The sequence below is a fragment of the Narcine bancroftii genome, chromosome 6 (assembly GCF_036971445.1).
Source record: "Narcine bancroftii isolate sNarBan1 chromosome 6, sNarBan1.hap1, whole genome shotgun sequence".
Classification (NCBI taxonomy): Eukaryota; Metazoa; Chordata; class Chondrichthyes; order Torpediniformes; family Narcinidae; genus Narcine; species Narcine bancroftii.
Window position 1 is genome coordinate 186,978,284 of NC_091474.1, and position 21,762 is coordinate 187,000,045.

Consider the following 21,762-nt stretch of genomic DNA (forward strand, 5'->3'; position numbering starts at 1 on the left):
AAATTTGTATAGGGATGAATGTGATGTCATGTATGTACTCTGACAATAAATCTGAAATCTAGAGGAGGTTCACTGGAATGATCCCTAGAATGAAAAGGTAATCATATGAGGAGTGGGGTTTGATGGCCCTGGGACTGTACTCACTGGAATTTAGAAGAATGGAGAGGGATCACATTGAAACCTAGCAAATACTGAAAAGACTGGATTGAATGAATGTGGATAGGATACCCAAAGGCATTCCTTTTTTTAAAAAAAAACATGCTACACAGCAGTAAACTAAATTTTTCCATCAAGCTGGTGGGTTGATTGAGAGAGAAATGCACAGCAGTTTCCCATTTAGGCCAGAATTGATCCCTAGAACTTTGAGGGGTGATAGCTCCGTAAATCACAATTGTCCTTTTCTAGGGCAGTTGTTTTCAAACTTTTTCTTTCTGCTTCCATACCACTTTAAGTAATTCCTATGCTATCAGTTCTCTGTGATTAGAAAGTGATTCCTCAAGGTGTGAGCGTGGAAGAGATGATAGAGAACCACTGCTCTAGACCCAATTGTTAATGAAATATTTTGCTTGAGAAAAATTGTCATTGGCCTATTTTCTTTGGAGTTATGAAACCGTGCACATAACGAGTCAATTAGGTACAATTAAAACAGTAGTTTTCAAACTTTCTTTCCACTCACATGCCACCTTAAGTTATCCCTTACTAATCACAGAACACCAATGACATAGGGACTACTTAAAGTGGTATGTGAGCGGAAAGAAAAAGTTTGAAAAACACTGTTGTAGAGTAACCCATAGCATATCTCTCCATATGCACTGGTGATGATTTAATTACATTGGATAATCACTCTAACACTACCCATAATTAAATAAAATATGTGCTATATCATTCTTTCTTTGGCTTGGCTTCGCGGACGAAGATTTATGGAGGGGGTAAATGTCCACGTCAGCTGCAGGCTCGTTTGTGGCTGACAAGTCCGATGCGGGACAGGCAGACACGGTTGCAGCGGCTGCAGGGGAAAATTGGTTGGTTGGGGTTGGGTGTTGGGTTTTTCCTCCTTTGCCTTTTGTCAGTGAGGTGGGCTCTGCGGTCTTCTTCAAAGGAGGTTGCTGCCCGCCAAACTGTGAGGCGCCAAGATGCACGGTTTGAGGCGATATCAGCCCACTGGCGGTGGTCAATGTGGCAGGCACCAAGAGATTTCTTTAGGCAGTCCTTGTACCTTTTCTTTGGTGCACCTCTGTCACGGTGGCCAGTGGAGAGCTCGCCATATAACACGATCTTGGGAAGGCGATGGTCCTCCATTCTGGAGACGTGACCCACCCAGCGCAGCTGGATCTTCAGCAGCGTGGACTCGATGCTGTCGACCTCTGCCATCTCGAGTACTTCGACATTAGGGATGAAAGCGCTCCAATGGATGTTGAGGATGGAGCGGAGACAACGCTGGTGGAAGCGTTCTAGGAGCCGTAGGTGATGCCGGTAGAGGACCCATGATTCGGAGCCGAACAGGAGTATGGGTATGACAACGGCTCTGTATACGCTTATCTTTGTGAGGTTTTTCAGTTGGTTGTTTTTCCAGACTCTTTTGTGTAGTCTTCCAAAGGCGCTATTTGCCTTGGCGAGTCTGTTGTCAATCTCATTGTCGATCCTTGCATCTGATGAAATGGTGCAGCCGAGATAGGTAAACTGGTTGACCGTTTTGAGTTTTGTGTGCCCGATGGAGATGTTGGGGGGCTGGTAGTCATGGTGGGGAGCTGGCTGATGGAGGACCTCAGTTTTCTTCAGGCTGACTTCCAGGCCAAACATTAATGAATTACATTAGTCATCATTGTTATATTTTCATTACTAATGCTTAAAAATGCTTTAAAAATTAAATGGCAGAATTAAAGTTGAATTTTTGTTGAGACATTTGTAACCCAGGGAGCCCTGTCCATACACCCTAGACAGTTACTTCTGCTCCTGTCCCCTGATGCTTCAGACCGCAAAGCTGACTCCAGTTGTGCACCTAACTGCTGTCCAGGGTCTGGCCACAATGCACTCCAGGTCCATGGCTTTGGCTATGTAGACTGCTTGCACTTTGGGCTCCTGGCTCACATTCTGGGCTAACAAGATAAACCATCAGGGCTTTTCAACACTTGGAGGCTAAATTATCTGTATCTTCTGAGTGAAGGAATTTCTTCTCCTCTCTCCTTGTTTGAGAATCTGATCCCTTGCTCCAGACACCTCATCAAGGAGGCACATATCCTTGCTTTGCAGATGGTACAGTGGCACAGCTACTACCTCACCGACAGAACCAGTGATGCTGGTTCAATGCTGACCTCTTCTGCTCTCAGCATAATGTGTGCACTGTTTTCCTCAAATTTCCCAAAACTGTCAGGGTTTGTAAATAAATCAGACATTCTAATTTGTTACGTTTGTTAGAACCTTGGAGGAGTTGGATGGACTTTGTGAAAAATATATTACATTAAAATTGAAGTGGGATATGGGATTGTTCTGTAAACCAGCACTGACTTGATGGGCTGAACTATTTTTTTATGTTGTATGTATCTACCCTGTCAAGCTTTGCAAAAAGTTTGTTTGTTTTTTGAGATCTTCTCTCATTCTTCAGTGAGGATTAACTGTGTGTCTACACATGGAATGATCCCTTCATCACAAGAATAAATACAGCAAACTTTTGTTGCATACCCTCAGTTGCAATGAGGTAGATGTGGTATCAAGTTGGTCGTTGTTGGTCACCTGGCAAAATAAAACTTTAAATCTTTATCTTTGATTCCTCCAGTGGTCCACCCATTGTTGCTGTTGACTTCTCAAGGCCCTTCCAATAGGCGCTCAATTTCCATTCTCCTTCATGCCACTCATTTTACGTTGTTGAATCTGAACCCTGAGTAGGATTCCTTCTTCCCACACTCCTGCTGATTCAAAGTACAGAGCTTGCGCATTTCTATCCTCAAAGATGTTCATGCTGTGTGTGAGTTTTCAGCAGAACTACTTGCTGTTGAACAAGTAGGTTTGTCCAAAGAAGAGTGGGACAAGGAAGGATGTAACTTGAGAATGAGAATATTCATTGAGAAATGGAGTCGTACTGATTTTAATCTACTGAAGCATATGAGAGAATGGGCCTGGTACTCAACATTTGCAAGATGAAGATGGAAGCAAACATTCTCCTACTGTGCCACACAATATGCCAACTATGAAGATTCATGGTGACACTCTGGAAATGTGGTCCACTTCCATTTTATTTTGAGAATCATCTCACAGCAAAGATTGATTTTGATGTTTTTATTTGCTGCTGCTTTCAATATGCCAGCGCAGCCCTTAATCAATGAAGGGAAAAGAATTTGAAGATCACAACCTCAGACCTGGCATAAACTTGTTGACTACTGGTCTCTCACAATCTTCTCAAATCTGATCCAACTCCAGCAGGTATCTCAAAGTGCTGTAGTAAGACCACCAACACAGTCTCTGCAGAATTTGCCAAACAAATGAACTTCTATGTCCTCTTCCAGGTTAACATGCCTCGTATTGATTCCTAATTGTACCCAGTTAATAGACCCCAAAGAAACATTCTACTTCACATTCCATCATGGGAAGAGAATTCCAGGACAGTGGAGAAGGCCTTGGAAAAAAAAATGCAACATTCCCATTGACTTCACAGAATCTCTGATTGATGTCTGTTCAAAATGGAGAGGGGGCATTTTGCATGGTATTGAGAATCTCCATACTGAGGGAATGCTGAAGAAACCTTTTGTTAAAGAGGCAAAATACAATTTCCTGTAATTCAATACGATTTACATTCAGTGGAAATGGTTTTCAGTTGTTAGATTCCAAGATTAATTGAAACCCAATTATTTGGCAGCTCAGGCAACAAATTAGTTGAAGCACCCTGAAAATTTGTTCTGTGCAGGGAAGTTCATGCAATTGAATTAAAATTCGAAGTTGCAGACCTTTTTTGAAATAGAGCAGGTAGAACATTAAAGGTATTGTGTCAACACTAACTTTTTGAATCGATGTAGTACAATTGCCATGTATTTGCATTTTACATTTTAAAGAATTATTTATCAATTTCCATTTTTAAACCTATTTGCACTTCTGTTCCTCTTAGTGTATTTCATGGGCAATTGACCTCGTGCAGTAAAACCATATTAGTTTCTTGTTCTTTTGCAGTTGTACTCACATGCTTTGGTTCACTCCATTCAGTGAAACCTCTGAGTGCTGCTGGCATCGTTCCTCATTTGTATCTTCCCAAAGTAAGGTTCTGAAAACTTTACTCAAAATATTCTAGCCCTAGTATAGCAAACAAAGATTTATGCAGCGTTATCATTTACAAGCATTCTACTTAGGATGCATGTCTTCTGTTTAATAATCTAATTTCTCTGTGATGAATAGCGTACTATTTTCTACCCGAAGAAATATGGGTTAGGTGTTTCATCCTGCCTTTGTGATTTATCAAGTTCCATTTAATGACGTGTTTTTCTGAAGCTTAATCAGGGAATGGCAAAATAGATGTGACAATTATTCTTGATTTTCTACTTTTAACTCTTATTTATAGTTGCTTATTATGTAATATTAATTAATCCATCTTTATGATTTGTGTATCTGAGCTACCTCACAGCAACATTACCTGTTTTGATCTGTAATGACATGAGCTTTGCATGTGTGCAGTTGTGATTTTAACCACTACAGTTACTTACTTAACCAATTTTCTCTCCAGGTTGCTTTATTTTTTTTAACAACAGTAATTTTTTTCAACAAGCATCTTCCATCACATTTTTCCAAATATATATTTTAGAAAATCTACATGGGAAAACATCCAGGGAATATACTTGATCAATACACCACAGCGCTGCATCAAACAACTGTTGACCTTCACAGACGAATTTTTCTTGGGATTATTAAACTCGTCATTGTAGTATGATTGATCCTATATTTTTTCCTATGATTTGTTTACTTTTACTTCATTTCCTTTTCATTGTTTGTTAGCCCAAATATGTTGGATGGTTCCCATTTTCTCCAACTCAAGCCATGTAAACAATAGAGTCTGACCTCCATCTAATTTTTGTTTTCTTTAGTTAACTGGATGCTTTCAATTGATGCCGCTTTCTTACCGCTATGTTCCTCCATCTCTCATGAATATTTTAAATCAGCAAACCTCGATTCATGCCCTCGCCTCAATCATGCCCCTGTTTATAAAATTATGACTAAGAATTTGTGTCATGAGTTTATTCATTTCATCTTGAACATTGATTAAACACAATTAAATCTCTTCGCTATTCTGATCGTTTCATTTTTAAAATTTTCGAGGCACATCTGGTTAATTCAGTTTTTCTTTCTGCTTCCTCGCCTTTTTACCCTTCTACTTCAGTTCATAAACTTATTATTCTAATAAGTTAGACCAGCCTTGTTTAAAAGAAACTGCCCCAGTCTAATAACCCACAGATCTAGTTGGAATGCCTGGGGAATCAGAATTCTTCTCTATTACAACTTCAAACATTCACTGTTCAGCTCTTCTTAATGGTCTTTTATTATTCCTTACAAAATGAAAATTGTTGTCAAGGGTGTCAAAAAGAAGACTCCAAATACTTTTGAGACTGTGAATTACTACTTTAAAGTGCTACAATGCATAGAGTGAAAATTCTCCAAGAGTGCTGTTGGGGAATTTCAGCCCAGTGACAACAATCAAACAGTTGGATGACTTGGAATTGGTGATCATTCTATGCACTTGCTCCCTTTAATTCACACATGTCAAACTCTGGCCCGCGATATAATTATATTTGGCCCACAAGATCATATCAAAAATGTATTAGAGGTGGCCCGCTGGCCGCCACGCCAGTATAGCGCATGCACAGTAACCGCTGTGTCTCAGGGTGAGAGAGAGAGAGAAAAATCCTGGTCCTTGAAAAGTAATGGTGGGTGGTTTTATAAACACACTGTCGTGTCCCCCCGCCCACCCCCCCCCGCCCACCCTCCCCCCCATCGCAGCGCGGCCTGGCAGGTGTCAGGGGAAGCCAAGGCCGCTTCCCAGTGCCCGGAACCCCAGTGGCACAGCATTTCTTGGAGCTGCAGATGGAATTGGGATGCCGGAGGGAAGATTGGGGCTCCCCGCCGGGCGATGGGGGCGCCGGCCGCCCTGCGCCTTCCCACCGGACCAGCGGTGGGTGCCCGGAGTACACGTGGAGAGCGAGGCTGGTCAGGTAGGTAGGGTGGAACCCCCCGCCAATCTCGGGAGTGGCATGGGCTGGATCGGGATTAGCCGCGCTCACCTGCTCCTCCACCGCTGACCGGGATCCCAGCGCGGTCCTGAGCGCGGAGATTGCCCTGGAAAGGTCCTGGGACACCGGCACGGAAAGAAAAAGGGGTCCGGGAGAAGCTCAGCAGGTCAAAGGGGGAATCTGGGAGAAACTCAGCAGGTCAAAGGGGGGTCCGAGAGAAACTCAGCAGGTCAAGGGGGAGGGGTCTGGGAGAAACTCAGAAAGGGGAGGGGGTCCGGGAGAAACTCAGCAGGTCAAGGGGGGTCTGGGAGAAACTCAACAGGTCAAGGGAGGTCCGGGAGAAACTCAACAGGTCAAGGGGGGTCCGGGAGAAACTCAGCAGGTCAAAGGGGGATCCAGGAGAAGCTCAGCAGGTCAAAGGGGGGTCCGAGAGAAACTCAGCAGGTCAAGGGGGAGGGGTCCGGGAGAAACTCAGAAGGTCAAGGGGAGGGGGTCCGGGAGAAACTCAGCAGGTCAAGGGGGGTCTGGGAGAAATTCAGCAGGTGAAGAGAGGTCCGGGAGAAACTCAGCAGGTCAAGGGGGGTCCGGGAGAAACTCAGCAGGTCAAAGGGGGATCCGGGAGAAACTCAGCAGGACAAGGGAGGTCCGGGAGAAACTCAGCAGGTCAAGGGGGGTCCGGCAGAAACTCAGGGGGGGCCTGACCTCGCCAGGAGCGTTGCCCACTCCCCCTACCTGCCGCAGGCCGACCCGCGACTCACGGTGATGGGGCCGTTGATCCGCTGAGATGCCACCCTGCAGCGAGAGCCGATGCCCCCGCACTGTCGTTGTCCAACCCGATCGCCCGCAAACCCCGCCCTCCCGCACACAGGCCTGAGTAAGTATTATGAACTTTAATCTCAGGATAAAACGATCTTCCAATAGTTTCATGTTATAGTGATAAATATATTCCTGGCTAAAAATGGTCCTGCACCTGGATACAAGCTCATTAGGCATAAAACTTGAAAAGTGTGTAAATCAAAGGATATCTGTACCAATGGAAAAAGGGCATGGCAAATAACCCTGCTAGAGTTCATGCCCACAGTCACCCATTTGAGTGTTTCAGGAATCATGTTATTCTCCCACATTCTCAATAGCCCTCAGATTTTATATTCGACGGCACACTAGCAACATTTGACAAATCCTCTATAGAGAAATATTATTTATTGAATATTTTATTTCTCATTTGTTAATGCTTCTGGAAAGAGTTTATCCAAAACTATTATTAAACATTTATTTTAATAAGAAAAAGTTTAACATTACATATGTTGAAAGAAGAGAAAATATGCAGATGTTGTTGAAAATTTTCAATAAATATTTAGTTCGGCCCTCGACTTAGTCCAAGTTTTTAATTTTGGCCCTCCGTGAATTTGAGTTTGACACCCCTGCTTTAATTACTAAGTGTTTTTATGGAGGGCCTCCATTTCTAGGCTGGCTCCACCTACGGAGAAAATTCTGCACTTAACCTTTGTATCTTTCTTTGGCTTGGCTTCGCGGACGAAGATTTATGGAGGGGGTAAAAAGTCCACGTCAGCTGCAGGCTCGTTTGTGGCTGACAAGTCCGATGCGGGACAGGCAGACACGGTTGCAGCGGTTGCAGGGGAAAATTGGTTGGTTGGGGTTGGGTGTTGGGTTTTTCCTCCTTTGCCTTTTGTCAGTGAGGTGGGCTCTGCGGTCTTCTTCAAAGGAGGTTGCTGCCCGCCAAACTGTGAGGCGCCATGATGCACGGTTTGAGGCGTTATCAGCCCACTGGTGGTGGTCAATGTGGCAGGCACCAAGAGATTTCTTTAGGCAGTCCTTGTACCTTTTCTTTGGTGCACCTCTGTCACGGTGGCCAGTGGAGAGCTCGCCATATAACACGATCTTGGGAAGGCGATGGTCCTCCATTCTGGAGACGTGACCCACCCAGCGCAGCTGGATCTTCAGCAGCGTGGACTCGATGCTGTCGACCTCTGCCATCTCGAGTACTTCGACGTTAGGGATGAAAGCGCTCCAATGGATGTTGAGGATGGAGCGGAGACAACGCTGGTGGAAGCGTTCTAGGAGCCGTAGGTGGTGCCGGTAGAGGACCCATGATTCGGAGCCGAACAGGAGTGTGGGTATGACAACGGCTCTGTATACGCTTATCTTTGTGAGGTTTTTCAGTTGGTTGTTTTTCCAGACTCTTTGGTGTAGTCTTCCAAAGGCGCTATTTGCCTTGGCGAGTCTGTTGTCTATCTCATTGTCGATCCTTGCATCTGATGAAATGGTACAACCGAGATAGGTAAAGGTGCTCCAATGTCACTTTTATGCAGAGTGATGCCTCATTGTCTCCTCTGGAGCCAATAAAGGTGCCACCCAACAACATGACAGCATAAATACACGGCAAGCAATGGTTGTCTTTGTTACCCATAATCCCCCACACAGATAGAACAGCTCTGGGAAAAGCAGAACGGCTCCAGCTGCGTGTGGGATTAGAGGTTACGAAGACAGCCATTGATCCTTCTTCAACATCTTCAAACCTCTAGCTTTAAAACTAATGGCAAAGGCAGTGAAGTGGGAATGTAGCAGAATCAAAGCAGAACGTGACTGGTTGGGCAACAGTTTGGAACATGGCAGGCATAGTCAGGATCCGCATCTTGTGCAGCTGTGACCCTCCCACAATAGTAAATTGAGTGTAAAATGGCTGCTGCTCATTGTATGTGGGTGACTGGGAGGCCAAAGTCAGTGCTGTTCAGTGTTCTTTTCTCATTCTGTAGTAATTAACAAACATGTTTCACAAAGCCAGCACCATCACAATTTTCTGCTCAGAAATTGCACAGTGGCCCCCAGCTCCCCCTGACTTGCCCTTCCACTACACGCCCAGCAACAGCTCTCCCTACCCTCCCAGATGCTTCCTAACATATGAAGCAAAGGTGTGGACATTAGGCTGCTAGTGGGTCAGGAATTGTCCTGGTAGAACTTTGATAGCAGGTTTGTGAAGATGGCTTTGTTGAAGCCCCCAGCTATGATGAATATGCTCAGGGTTGCTTCACTTCAAGGAAGTTGATAGAGGTGAATGATTAATTTAGCACATTGGCCCAGGGTTGCAATTAGTACTGCTGATGTGAATTCCCATAATAGGTACTGGAGATGGAATAGCATCAGGTATTCCAGGTCCAGGTTGCAGAAGTGAACTTGATGGATTGTCTCATCTGAAGACAATGTGGTATTGATGAGCAGAGGCATTCACCTCTTGCCTTTCCTGAGGATGCTGTGCCTCTATTCAGAGGATTGAGAAGCTGTCTGCTGTATAGCACAGTCAGAAGTAGAAGGTGTGAAGCAGAACCACAGCAATCCTTCAGCCCTATTTTTTGGATGTATTCTTAAAGCAAAGTCTTATTGACTCATTTATGTGAACATCAAAATCCAAATAGACAATTTGCAAAATAACAACCTGTATAATGAAAGCCAAAATCCCTCAATCAATTTCTTCAATGACCGTGACAAATAAAAAATATTTTTAGTTTTCCAATACAAGGCATTTTGATGTGTTTACGTCATTTGCCTTATTACTTGTATTACAACATCGAATGAACTTCAAATGCCACTATTATTTCTAAGTGTAACATCTCAAAAATAATAATCATCATGTACAATTGCTAAAACATTTGTTTGAGGTTTTTAAATTTATATGTAAAAAAAAATGGATAATGCGTTTTCATGAGAGGTTTCCATCAATTACACCCTTCCAAACCCCCCTTGCCATGACTGATGTAACATTTGTGTCTTAGCTGGTCTCTAGTGTCCCAAGTTATGTGAAAGCACTTCCTCATAATTGCAGAGGTCAGCAGTAATGAATATTTCGATTATATTTACTGATGAGCATTTTTTTTTGGATAGCTTACAATAGTTATTTCATGCTGCAGGTCCTGCATAACGTTCAGCATGTTTGAGGAATAGTAAATGCAGCTGTCAATGGATTGCTCAACTTAAAAATATGTTGAGCAAAAATTTCTACTTCACCAATCCAAAGAACATCTGTTACATCTGCGGTGATGCCAGTATTCCTTGCACCATCTCAGAACAGCAGAAGCACCATTTAATTCCATCTCAGTTCTCATCGACTGATGCCAAATTAGACTTTGTCGCCAGGCAGCAATTCCCCACATTTTTTCCAACACGATGAAACTTGTTTGTTTTAGTTGGAAGATTAGAAAAAATAAATGTTTGGGGTAGAGAATCAAAACTCTATCATCTACTTTTTCCTGTAATTAAAAAAAAAATCAGTTGAAGAAGCTGTTAATCCTGAAAGGTGCGAAGATGATGCAGATTTACGGATTTTTTTTCAATGAAGCTTCTGCTGTTCTGAGATGGTGCCAGGAACACTGTCGTATGAAATATGAGGTAATTGCCAATCAAATAATAACATTGCCATGAAGACGAAGAAGAGAATCTGGAAAGCGAGAAATTAACTGAAATCAGTCACTTCGAAATGCAGATTTTCTTAAACTGTTTAAGGTTGTAAAGAAATTGCCTCAATAATTTCCAGCATAAACATAGCTTTTACAAATAAGAAAAAAAAATTACATGAACTTGTATAACATTCAACAAAATTAAAAATATTTATTCATTAATGCTGCAAATATTTATATTACACAGTCTTTGAGAAGCTGGCTCTTTATGGAGTTTCTTTATTTTTAGGGTTGTTTCCAGCAGTGCTAAATCTCGCTACAATGGCTGAAATCAGTGCCAATGCTACATGCGGTCAAGACGCACCTGAAACCTATTGCAAGCTGGTAGAACATGTCCCTGGACGACCTTTTGGGAACCCACAGTGCAGAATCTGTTCCCTGAACAGTAGGAATCGAAAGGGTAGGTTCTTCTTCTTTATGGAGACACAGTTTAACAATGTGTTTATCTTTCAATTATTCTTGTCTGGGATTTTTTTTTCCTGTTGAATGCACTCTGGGTGTTCTCAGTAATTCTTTGGAAGAGAGAAAGAGACTAAACTTTAAAAAAAAAAAAATGTTGCACAGGAATTTAGCTTGGCATTCAAATCAAGATGAGAGAATACTTGAACAAGTAGATGGTAAATTTGGATACTTGACAGAGCAGACCGTTTTAGTTTTACGATTCTAAAATAGATTTATACAACATCAATGGATCAGCAACTGAATGACACAAGTTTCATTTCCCTTTATTCAGATATTTTCCTGCATCATGTTAGTATGATTTTCTTAAATCTAATACAGGTACTTGAACTTCTATTGCAAACAATGAGGTAGTTGTAGGAGGAACTTGGTGGGTCAGACAACATCATCCAGGGGTCGAAATGGTCTATCAATGAACTCCTAAATAAAAATGATGAAATTGCATATATGAAACTGTTCAGAAGGTTACCTGATATTGAGGAGGGAGTAGGAATAGAAAACTGGAGCTCCAAGGAAAATCAAGGGAATTTGTTTATTAATTAAAAAAAGGACAAAAAAAAACTTTAAAAAAAAGTGCAGAAAGAAACAAATAATGAGCACAGTGATGGGGAAGAAGGAGAAGAAGATGGAGTAAAGAAATGATAGCCTCAACAGCCCGTGATGATCCTGAGCGACTGTCCTGTGGCGGTGAAAATGGTGGAGCCGGCCTGAAGCACTTTGGGGTGGAGAAGAGGATGATGGAGTTGTGACCTGCACTGCAGGTGGATGGGCCACTGAAACCATCCCCTGAGGTCCCAAGAAAGCAGAACCATGCGGGCAGACCCAGAGGAAAACACAGGCACCACGGCAGAAGAAACGATGCCTGTATCACTTGGTGAGGCCTGCGCGCAGAGGGGGAAGAGGGCTGAGGATGGCACCAGCATTGATGAAGGGATGAATAGAGACATGAATGTTCAAGGCCCAGTACCCAAAGAGCAAAGAAAAGGTGCAAATAGCATCACAGGCTTATCCTTACCTGTGGAGAGGGGCGAATCCCATGCGCAGTGGTGAAGCTCCAGCAATGATGGGAATGACTCCGACCCAGCGGTGATGGCATCAGGAAATAGCAGCATGGACAAAATGTACAACCTAACCTCACATGCAAACTGGAGGAAAAGGAGGACTGGGCCTTTTATTAAAAACGTTAAAGTGATGACGGAAACAGTGATAGAGGTTTCAGAAAACAGAGTAAAATAAGTTTTAAGAGATTTTCAATGGAGTTGGGAGAAGTTAGGAAAACCATGGTAGAATTATCAGGAAGGCTGACTACTGTAGAGGAAAGAGGGGAAGGTAACATGGAGAGATTAGCAAATGCCAGGGAAATTTGGGCAAGAGAGAAAGGAAAAAAATGGATATTCTTGAGTACCTTAGCAAAAGAAATAAAATAAAAATTGTAGGGGTGATATAGGAGATAAAATGAAGGAACCCAATGACAGTCTTTAGGGAATGAATCCCGAAAATATTGGGGAGGGAGTGAATAGGGGGAAAATGCTCGTTGCTCTCCTCTTTCAAAGCCAGGCTCTCCTCTTTCAAAGCCAGGCTGGGATGGAAGCTTCAGTCTGTCCTGATCAGGCTGGCCACATTCCAGGATAGGGGGAAAAAATATATGGGCAATAGCTCTGGGTGCAAGGAGATGGGCAGCCTGTGGAATATGAGGGGAACCAAGTCCTCTTCTATCCAGATGTCACCACGACGCTCCTTGAAAAAGTCTAAAGAATTTGATCCGATCAAGAAAATGCTAAGAAAAAGGGAATTGGGTCAAGCTTATGATACACTGAAACCTTGAAAATATTCCTGTCAGTCGGAGGGAGAATATTTTTTACGAAGCCAGAGTGGTATTAAAATACATAAATACTTTGTCTCCTGGTCCAAAAAGCTCCTCAAGGGTGATGTGGAGAGAAAGGATTGTTGGTTAAGGTCTTTGTATACAGTTGGCTGTATATAATGTAAATACATTTTAAGCATATTATATGTGGTTTAACAAAAATAAATGTTTTTTTTTTAAAAACATTGACTGTGAGCTCCAGAGTGACTAGGAAGGTGGTGAACATCGAAGATGGGTGCAATGTGCATGCCCTGGGATGAGAAGGGTAATGGCGCCAAGAGGTTTAGAGTTGGGGTCAAGGGGAAAGTGAGTGTTGGGTTTGGTTGGGGGAGGGGGATAAGTGTAAGGGTAAAATACTACTTATTTGGGTTTTTAACTCTGTTTTAGTTTCCCAGGATTTATTTAATATATGGCCAGCAGGACCAAACATTATGGACTGTGTGAAAGGAAAATATTTTGAGAGGGAGGTAAAGGGAAGGAATCAAGGGAAAAATAGCTAGGACAATGGACACAACAATTAAACTTTTGAGCTTCAATGTTAGTGGCTTAAATGGGTAGGTAAAGAGGAAGAGAGTTTTGGCACACGTTTTTAAAAAAATGAAGGCAGATGTGTCCTTTTTCTAGGAGACCTATCTTACAAATAACAAACATCAAAAACTTAAAAGAATTTGGGTGAGACAAGTGATAGTGTTCTCCTTTAGCTCCAAGTCTAGGGGAGTAGATATTTTAATAGGTAAAAATGTCACAGTAAAGGTCAAAAACATGGTCATAGACCCAGTGGGTAGATTTGTCATGGTACACTGTCAAATATATTTCAAAACCTGGATACATAAATATTATATACCCCTAATTTTGATGATGAAAAATTAATACAAAATGTATTTTTGCACTTTGTGGAAGGGTGGAAAAATGTTTTAATTGGAGTGGACTTTAATTTCTGCCTAAATCTGGTAATGGACAAATCAGCTAAGAAAGAGACAAGAGCCAGGGTGGCAAAAGCACCCTGGCCTTCATGAAAGTGTAAAATCTGGTGGATGCTTGGAGACAATGGGATCTGAGAGAGAGAGGGATTATTCCTTCTACTCGAAACAGCATGACTCTTAGACCAGAATTAACTTTTTTCTTGCTTCAGCCCAGTTAGAGGGAAGAATTGTAGAAAATGAATATCCCACAAGGCTATTATTAAATCATTTACTTTGACCTTAACTATTGTCATTGCAGATAAACAAGCCATGGCATAGAGATAGTGCCTTAATCCATTGCTGTGTAAAAACCGGAGTTTTGCAGTTGTGTTAGAGCTCAAAGTGAAATGTTTTGCAAAACAAACTGTGCCTCTACTGCCAATAAATTTCTGCTATAGGATACATTAAAAGCTTATTTGAGAGGACAAATAATTGGATATACTAAAAGTATTTAAAAAAAAATCACGATGGAGATCAATCAATTGGAAAAGGACTACCAAAGATCAGGCTCTGAGGGGAAGTACAGAACACTAATAAAATAAAAGCTCAAGTACAACACTTTTCAAACATACTAAATGAAAAAAAAAACAATATTAAGATCTAAACAAAAGTACTATGATCTGGGAGTAAAGAGCCCATAAGGTACTGTCCTGGCAGCTGAGGGCAGAAGAAACTGCAAAGACAATCAATGTAATCCAAACAGAGCCAGACAGAAGTTAGGTTGGAACATTCATTCATCCATTGGGTTAAAGCACTGTACCACAAACCCAGTGCCAAAGTTGTTATTAATGGACAAAAATCTCCAGCCTTCCCAATGACCAGATCCAGTTGACAGGGTTGTCCACTCTCCCCTGCTCTATTCACGTTGGCTATTGAACCATTAGCATAAATCATTCACTGGGATCCAGGTGTCAAAAGGTTTGAGAGGGCCTGGAAGAACCCAAAATTAATGTATTTGCGGATGATCTATTTGTCAGAACCAAGCAGGGGTTTTATTGACCAGGTTGCTGACTATTCTAGTGGATTGTAAAAAATTTCAGGATATAAAATTAATTACGATGAGGGTAAAATAATACTGCAAACAAAAGGGATTATGAGAAATATCAACAAGAGAATAAATCTAAGTGGCTACAAAAGGGGATGAAGTATTTGGGAATAAGGATCGATAAGAATTTACAAAACTTATACAAATTGAATTATCTCCCCCTACTTGGAAAGATTGAGGAGGATTTGCGCAGGTGGATGGACCTGCCTATCACATTAATGGGCAGGGTAACCACATTAAAATGAATGTGATGCCAAGGCTACAATAGCTCTTTCAATATTTGCCAATATGGCTGTCCCAGAGTTTTTCAAAACACTTAGCGGATGTGTTTACAATCCCTGTGGAAGAATAAAGTAGCTTGAGTCTCCATGGAAAAATTGACTTGGGACTATAGCCTGGGAGGAATGAGGCTCCCGGACTTTAAAAAAAAAATTATTGGATGGTTCAGTTGAGGTTTATCGCCTCGTTCTTTGAGGGGGATGGTTTACCATCCTGGGCACAAATTGTCTACACCTGGTATGGGAGGAAATAGGAAAAATTATTTACAAATGGGATACCAAGTTAATAATGCAAAAAAAAAACTAGACAACCCGATACCAAAGCATGGCAAAAAAAACAGATTATTGGGTCAAAAGCAGGGTTGTCGCCTAAAACCCCTAACCCAGAACAAATTAATCCCTATGACTATGGGTAACAAGATCCTGGATACCTGGTGCCAGAAAGGGGTCCGGTGTACAGAGGACTGTTATGAGAAGGGGCAGCTCATGTCATTCGAGCAATTATAAAACAAATTTGACTTAATAAACAAGACCACTTTCTGTCATCTTCAATTAAGATCCTTTTTGATGGACAAATTAGGTCAGTCTATGGCCCTGCTGCTGTGTAGTACACGGAAGCTCTAATTCCAATGGGGATCACGTGTAAGTTCATTTTAGCTATGTATCTCCTGTTCCAAAATGAGAACCTGAAACTGGGCCTCCATAAAGTGAGGCAAAGCTGGGATTCAGATCGAGGAACAACAATTCTTGAATGATGCTGGTCTGACTTCTGCCAGGACAGCATGAAGGCTGTTATTAACCACAGATTTAGGTTGGTTCAAGGTTAAATCAGAAATCCCTGAATTGTGTTTTAGATGCGGTATAGAGACAGGAACTTTTGTGCATTCAACATGGCTATGCACCAAGGTGAGACACTTCTGAGTAGAATTGGGGGACATTTTGAAAAAAAATTACAGGGGTGGAGTATCTGCAGGACCTAGCCTTCTTCCTGCTGGGGGATATTTTGTACATAAGTCAGAGATTGTCCAAACACCAAATTCAATTCATGAAGGTCGCCTTGGCAATGGCCAGGAAATACATCACGATTACCTGGAAATCTGACTCTCAGTTAAGCACAGCAAAATAAAACACTGAGATGCAGAGCTGTGTTCCCCTGGAGAAAATTACTTACAACTTAAGAGGGAGATATGACACATTCTTTAACGTGTGGCAACATTATTTGCAACAACTTGAAAGGCAGGTGTGATTAGCCTTCCCAGGACCTTTCTCAACAGGAATACAGCGAATAACAGGATCACGCAAGCCCTGAAATACTGAGAACGAGGAGACATTCTCTGAGAACGACTCTTTATCTCCCCTCCCACCTTTGACTGATGTTGAAGTGGGAGGGAGGGTGAAAGATGTAGGGGGAAGGAAAAAAGACAGGACTCAGCAAACAGTGACCTATAAAAGGGGAAGATTGTTCCCCTATAATACCTGGCTAATTCGTCTGTAAAACTATAATATTTTTAAATAAATTGCATATATAAGAGGGGGAAAGAAGTTGGGCATTGGATCAAGAGGTGATCAGGCATTGGACAGAAGATCTGAGAGGTGGGAGTCAGGTAGAAGGAAAGACCAGTAGTAAGAAGGTGGGGGGGGGGTGGGGTTAGAGAGAAGGGTAAGTACAGGAATAGATAAAGAAGAGATGGAAACAATGGGCCTAGATGGAGGTGGGGCTAACTACAATTGGATGTGTTGTTCCTTTGAAGATATAGATTTCGTTGTAGATGTGTTTTTTATTATTTGGATATCTGAATTTTAACGTAATGATTGGGGATATTTAAATGTGGTATTGGAGCTTTTATTGGATAATTATTCAAGAGTAAAAGGGAAAAATGGTGGAAGAGTACTAAAATTGAATTGTACAATGCTTAATGAGGTTTGAATTTTGTTTTAAGATGGTGGTTTATGTGACTAATATGATGATAGATGTGAAGTTAGTTGATATTTGGTGAAGGTTTATCTCTATAGAGAGTTTTTTTTCATCTTTTTTTCTCATGCTACAATTTTTTTTAAAGAATTGATTATTGTTTAAGAATTTTTGATAGACAATGTTACTAACTTTACTAATTTTTTATATTAAGTTTGAGTTAAATATATGTTTCATCTTAACTTTGTTAAATAAATGCATTTAAGTTTGATTTAAATGTTTTTTTAAGTCTGATATCTTAGTATTAATTACTTCTCTTTTTGTTAGTATTTTAATTGGTTATGTTTTTGTTTTTTTTTGTAAGTGGGTTTTTTTTCTCACATATATTATTAACTTTATTAATTCTTCACTCTTTATTTTGGGGGGGAAAGGGGGGGTTGGACTAATTTGAGTTGGGTTATTAATGTGTAATAATTATTGGGGAGGGTATAGTTTATTTAGATTACTGATACTGTATTGTAATTTTATTATTTTATTCTTAATTTTTTTAAATGTAATCCTATATGTTATTCATGTTATAAAATCTTAAATAAAGTTTAAAAAAAAAATGATGTGTTGTTCCTCAGGCTTAGCTTTACCGTGACAAATGAGGCCAAGGTCCAACATATCTGTGTAGGAATGCTTGGGGGAAGTGAAGTGGTGGGCTGCAGGAAGTTCAAGCTTTTACCAATCATAAAAGCATATGTGTTTCGTGAGGCAGTCACCTAATTTGCATTTAGTCTCATGATTGTAGAGGAGGCCACATTGAATATACTAAATATAGATGGTTGTGGCCCTGGATGGAGGTGAGGGGTAGATAAAGGGATGTTTTAGCAACTCCTACTGTATTCTCAGTAACTGTAATGGGATGCAGAGGAAGGTAGGGAGGGAAGAGCAGATTATGGTATCTCAGAGAGCCTGATGCCTTCGAAAAGCTGATGGGGAGGGGCTGGTGATAACGTTACACTGAAGTTGGTGGAAATGTCAGAGTATAATGCGTTGGATGCAAAGGATGGTGGGGTCTAAAGTGAGGACCAAAGGGACTCTTACCTTGTTTGGCTGAGGGAGAGATGGGGTGAGGATAGAAATACTAGTCATGGAAGGGGGTATAGGTTTTGTCAATGACAGCCCAGACAAATCCATGTTCATTGAAGAAAGGGGCCATTTTCGATCATATACTGTGTAATACTCATCCCACCAGTCTTTAATACTTATGATTATTGTCCCAATTTATTTTGCAGAACGACATCCAATAACAAATGCAAATGATGGCACAAACCGCTGGTGGCAAAGTCCGAGCATAAAAAATGGAATGGAATACCATTATGTAACCATCACTATGGATCTTAAACAGGTAAATAATATAATCATCAATATAGTCATTTTTATTCATGTCGAGAACTGAAAACTAATAACCCAGCAATTGACAATAATACCAAATTGTGTAAAAGATGAGAAGGTAAGTTAAGAATACATTTAATTACTAATTTGGAAATGGTTAAGCAAATGATATGAATTGCATTCTCTCTTCGTATTCTTCTGAAAATTGGCAGCACCTAATCAGAAATAGATGGCAATTTTTTGAAATGAAGCAGAGTATCATTTAGACAATCACATGACCAGAAAATACCATGATGAAATGTTTCCTGTTCCTGTAATGACTGTGATTGTGGTTGCAATGCAACCAGCAATGTCTTACCATTTGATTATACTTGGGAGCCACCAGGGCCTGACACACAGTATGCAGATTGGCAATGGAGGCCTGCAGCCTCATGGTGCTGTTTACAACAACTTTAAGTGAGCAAGAACAGACATAAATCGTTTAACAAAAAGCATGCCAAAGTAGAAAGAGGGGCGTGGCCAGCGAACAAAAATGAAAGGGACCACTGAAAGTCATGTCGTTGATGTGGTACACACCAACCAAATAATTGTCCAGCATATGGTAAAACATGCTATATGTGCAACAAAAGCAATCATTATGCCCACTTGGTTAAGTGCAACAAAGCAAGGTTCATGCAGTAGATGAAAGGGAGATAGAGGAATTCTATGGAGGTGTTGTGACTGAAAACCAGAAAGAAAACAAAAACTGAATGTTGAAATGAAAAGTGAATGACATATAAATTCCAGTTAAATTGGATTCTGGAGCACAAATTAATGTAATATCAGAAACTGATTTTAAGAAAATTAGACCAAAGATATATGGAAGAAAAGTGAAGGTAACAGGATATTCAGGTACTGATATACCAGTGAAAATGGAATGCATGGTCAAAGTGGAAGACAAAGACCATATGCTAGCATTCACCGTGGTACCAAAGGATGTACAGGCTATACAAGGTTTAACAGCCTATGAGAAAATGAACCTGGTTTGAAAAACAAGTCCTCATTGTGGAAAGCTAAGGAGAGAGTCTATGATGAACTCATGAAAGAATACAATGACCTATTTCAGGGTCTAGGCTTCTTTCCAGGAGAACACACAATCAGAGCGGATAAACGTGTGTCGCCGACAATAAATCCATGCAGAAAAGTTCAATTTGCGCTTCAAAGCAACTAAAGGCAGAGTTGGACAGGATGGAATGGCTGAACGTGATTAAGAAGATAGATGAGCCAACAGAATAGGTGAATTCTCTCATCGTTGTGGAAGCAACAAGGAAACCAAACCTGAAGCTGAATAGCGAGAAATGCCAGCTTGGGGTGTTACAACTAACATTTGTAGGCAATATTATTGGCATTGAGGGCATCAGACCAAATCCCAGAAAGGTGTCCGCCATTGGGAACATGCCAAGGCCACAATGAAAAAGGACTTACAGAGATTTAATGGAATGGTTAACTATATGGGTAAATTCATATCCAACCTCTCAGAAAAGATGGCTCCATTGAGAAGACAAACAGAAAAGAACATTGAATAAGAGTGAAGAGTTATGGAGCAAACTAAAGAAACAGCTCACAGAGGAACCAGTTTTGAGGTTTTACGACCCAGTGAGACCCATCAAGATATCATCAAACGCATCACATAGTGGGCTCTATGTAATTCTTCTGCAAAACTATAATGACTGGCAACGCATTGCGTATTGAGTCACACTCAAATACAGACGTGATACGCTCAAATTGAAAAGGAACTGCTCAGCATCACATATGCCTGTGAAAGATTTCATCAGTTTGTGCCATGACAAGCAATCAGTGTAGAGACTGACAATAAGCCCTTGATTGCATAGTTCCAAAAGCCATTAAATAAATGTCAACTGAGAATACAAAGAATGTTGATTAGGCTGCAACGCTATACACTGAATGTAGAGTATACTCCAGGTAAGCTAATGTACAAAGCAGATAAATTGTCTTGAACTGTTGACACGAGAGACCCTGCAAACACCAAAATGGATGAAGACATGAATGCCTCGTGGACATGATCACAAGTAACCTGCCCATATCAGATGCAAAAATGGAGCTCATAAAATAGAGAAAAAGTTGAAACACTGAGACAACTGAGAAAAAAAACATCTTGGATGGATGGCCCATCATGAAGCAGGACTGCTCACCTGATGTTTCAAAGTACTGGAACTGCAGGGCGGAACTACCAATGGTTGAAGACATCATCTACAAAGGAAGTAAAATCTTTATCCCATAGAGTCTGAGAAAAGAGATGCTAAAAAGTATCCACGGAGGACATCTCAGAATTGAAAAATGTAAGAAAAGAGCACAAGATGTGATGTACTGACCAAGAATCAGCAATGATATAACAAAGTGTCAAAATGTAAAATATGCCAGAAATGTCAAGCAAGCAATCCACACCCAGCACCACACAAACATTACCAGAAGGTAGGCACTGACCTATTCGAATGTCAAGGGAAGGACTATCTGGTAGACACAGACTATTACTTCCTGTATCCAGAGGTGTGTAAACTGGACACCACAACTGCAGATGTTGTAATACAGGTATGATAGCCATATTCTCCAGACATGGTGTGGCAAGCGAGGTCTTCACAGACAATGGACCCCAGTTTTGCAATTTACAGTTCTGACAATTTGCCAAAGAGTGGGACTTTGTGCACACCATGTCAAGTCTTCATTTTCCACAGTTCAAAGGTCTAGTGGAAAAATCAGTACAGACAGTGAAAAGACTGATGAACAAGAAAGACAGTGGTACAGACTTCTACCAGAGCATGCTAGTATACCGCACAATGCCGCTCGAGTGTGTTATGTCACCAGCCCAACTCCTTATGGGACATAGGCTAAGATCAAACCTACCCATTCAGGAGAACCTCCTAAAACAATAAGAGGGGGAGAAAGTGAGGAAATTCAAAGGACAGAGGAACTCTACACTGATGACCAAGTAAAGCTAAAAGACAAAACAAACTTTTGGACCCAGAAGGGAACAGTCCTTAGTGAAGTCCAGCCAAGATCATGCACCATTCAGACAGATGAAGGTGCTGTTCTGCGAAGAAATCATCGAGACCTTCATATGGAACCAGCCACAGTAGATGGAAATATGGATACTGTTGAACAACCTGAATAGACAGCTGAAAAGACATTGTCT

The 21,762-nt window shown here is 41.2% G+C and overlaps 1 protein-coding gene across 2 annotated transcripts in view; it reads left to right on the forward strand.

The window, feature by feature from the left end:
* Nucleotides 1-21,762, forward strand: part of lama2 (laminin, alpha 2) — a 361,112-nt gene that overhangs the window by 57,720 nt on the left and 281,630 nt on the right. For both annotated transcript variants that reach the window (XM_069886986.1, XM_069886987.1), the window contains exons 2-3: nucleotides 10,902-11,072; nucleotides 18,473-18,585. In XM_069886986.1, the coding sequence (XP_069743087.1) occupies nucleotides 10,902-11,072; nucleotides 18,473-18,585 (284 nt within the window). The remainder of the gene's footprint in view (nucleotides 1-10,901; nucleotides 11,073-18,472; nucleotides 18,586-21,762) is intronic.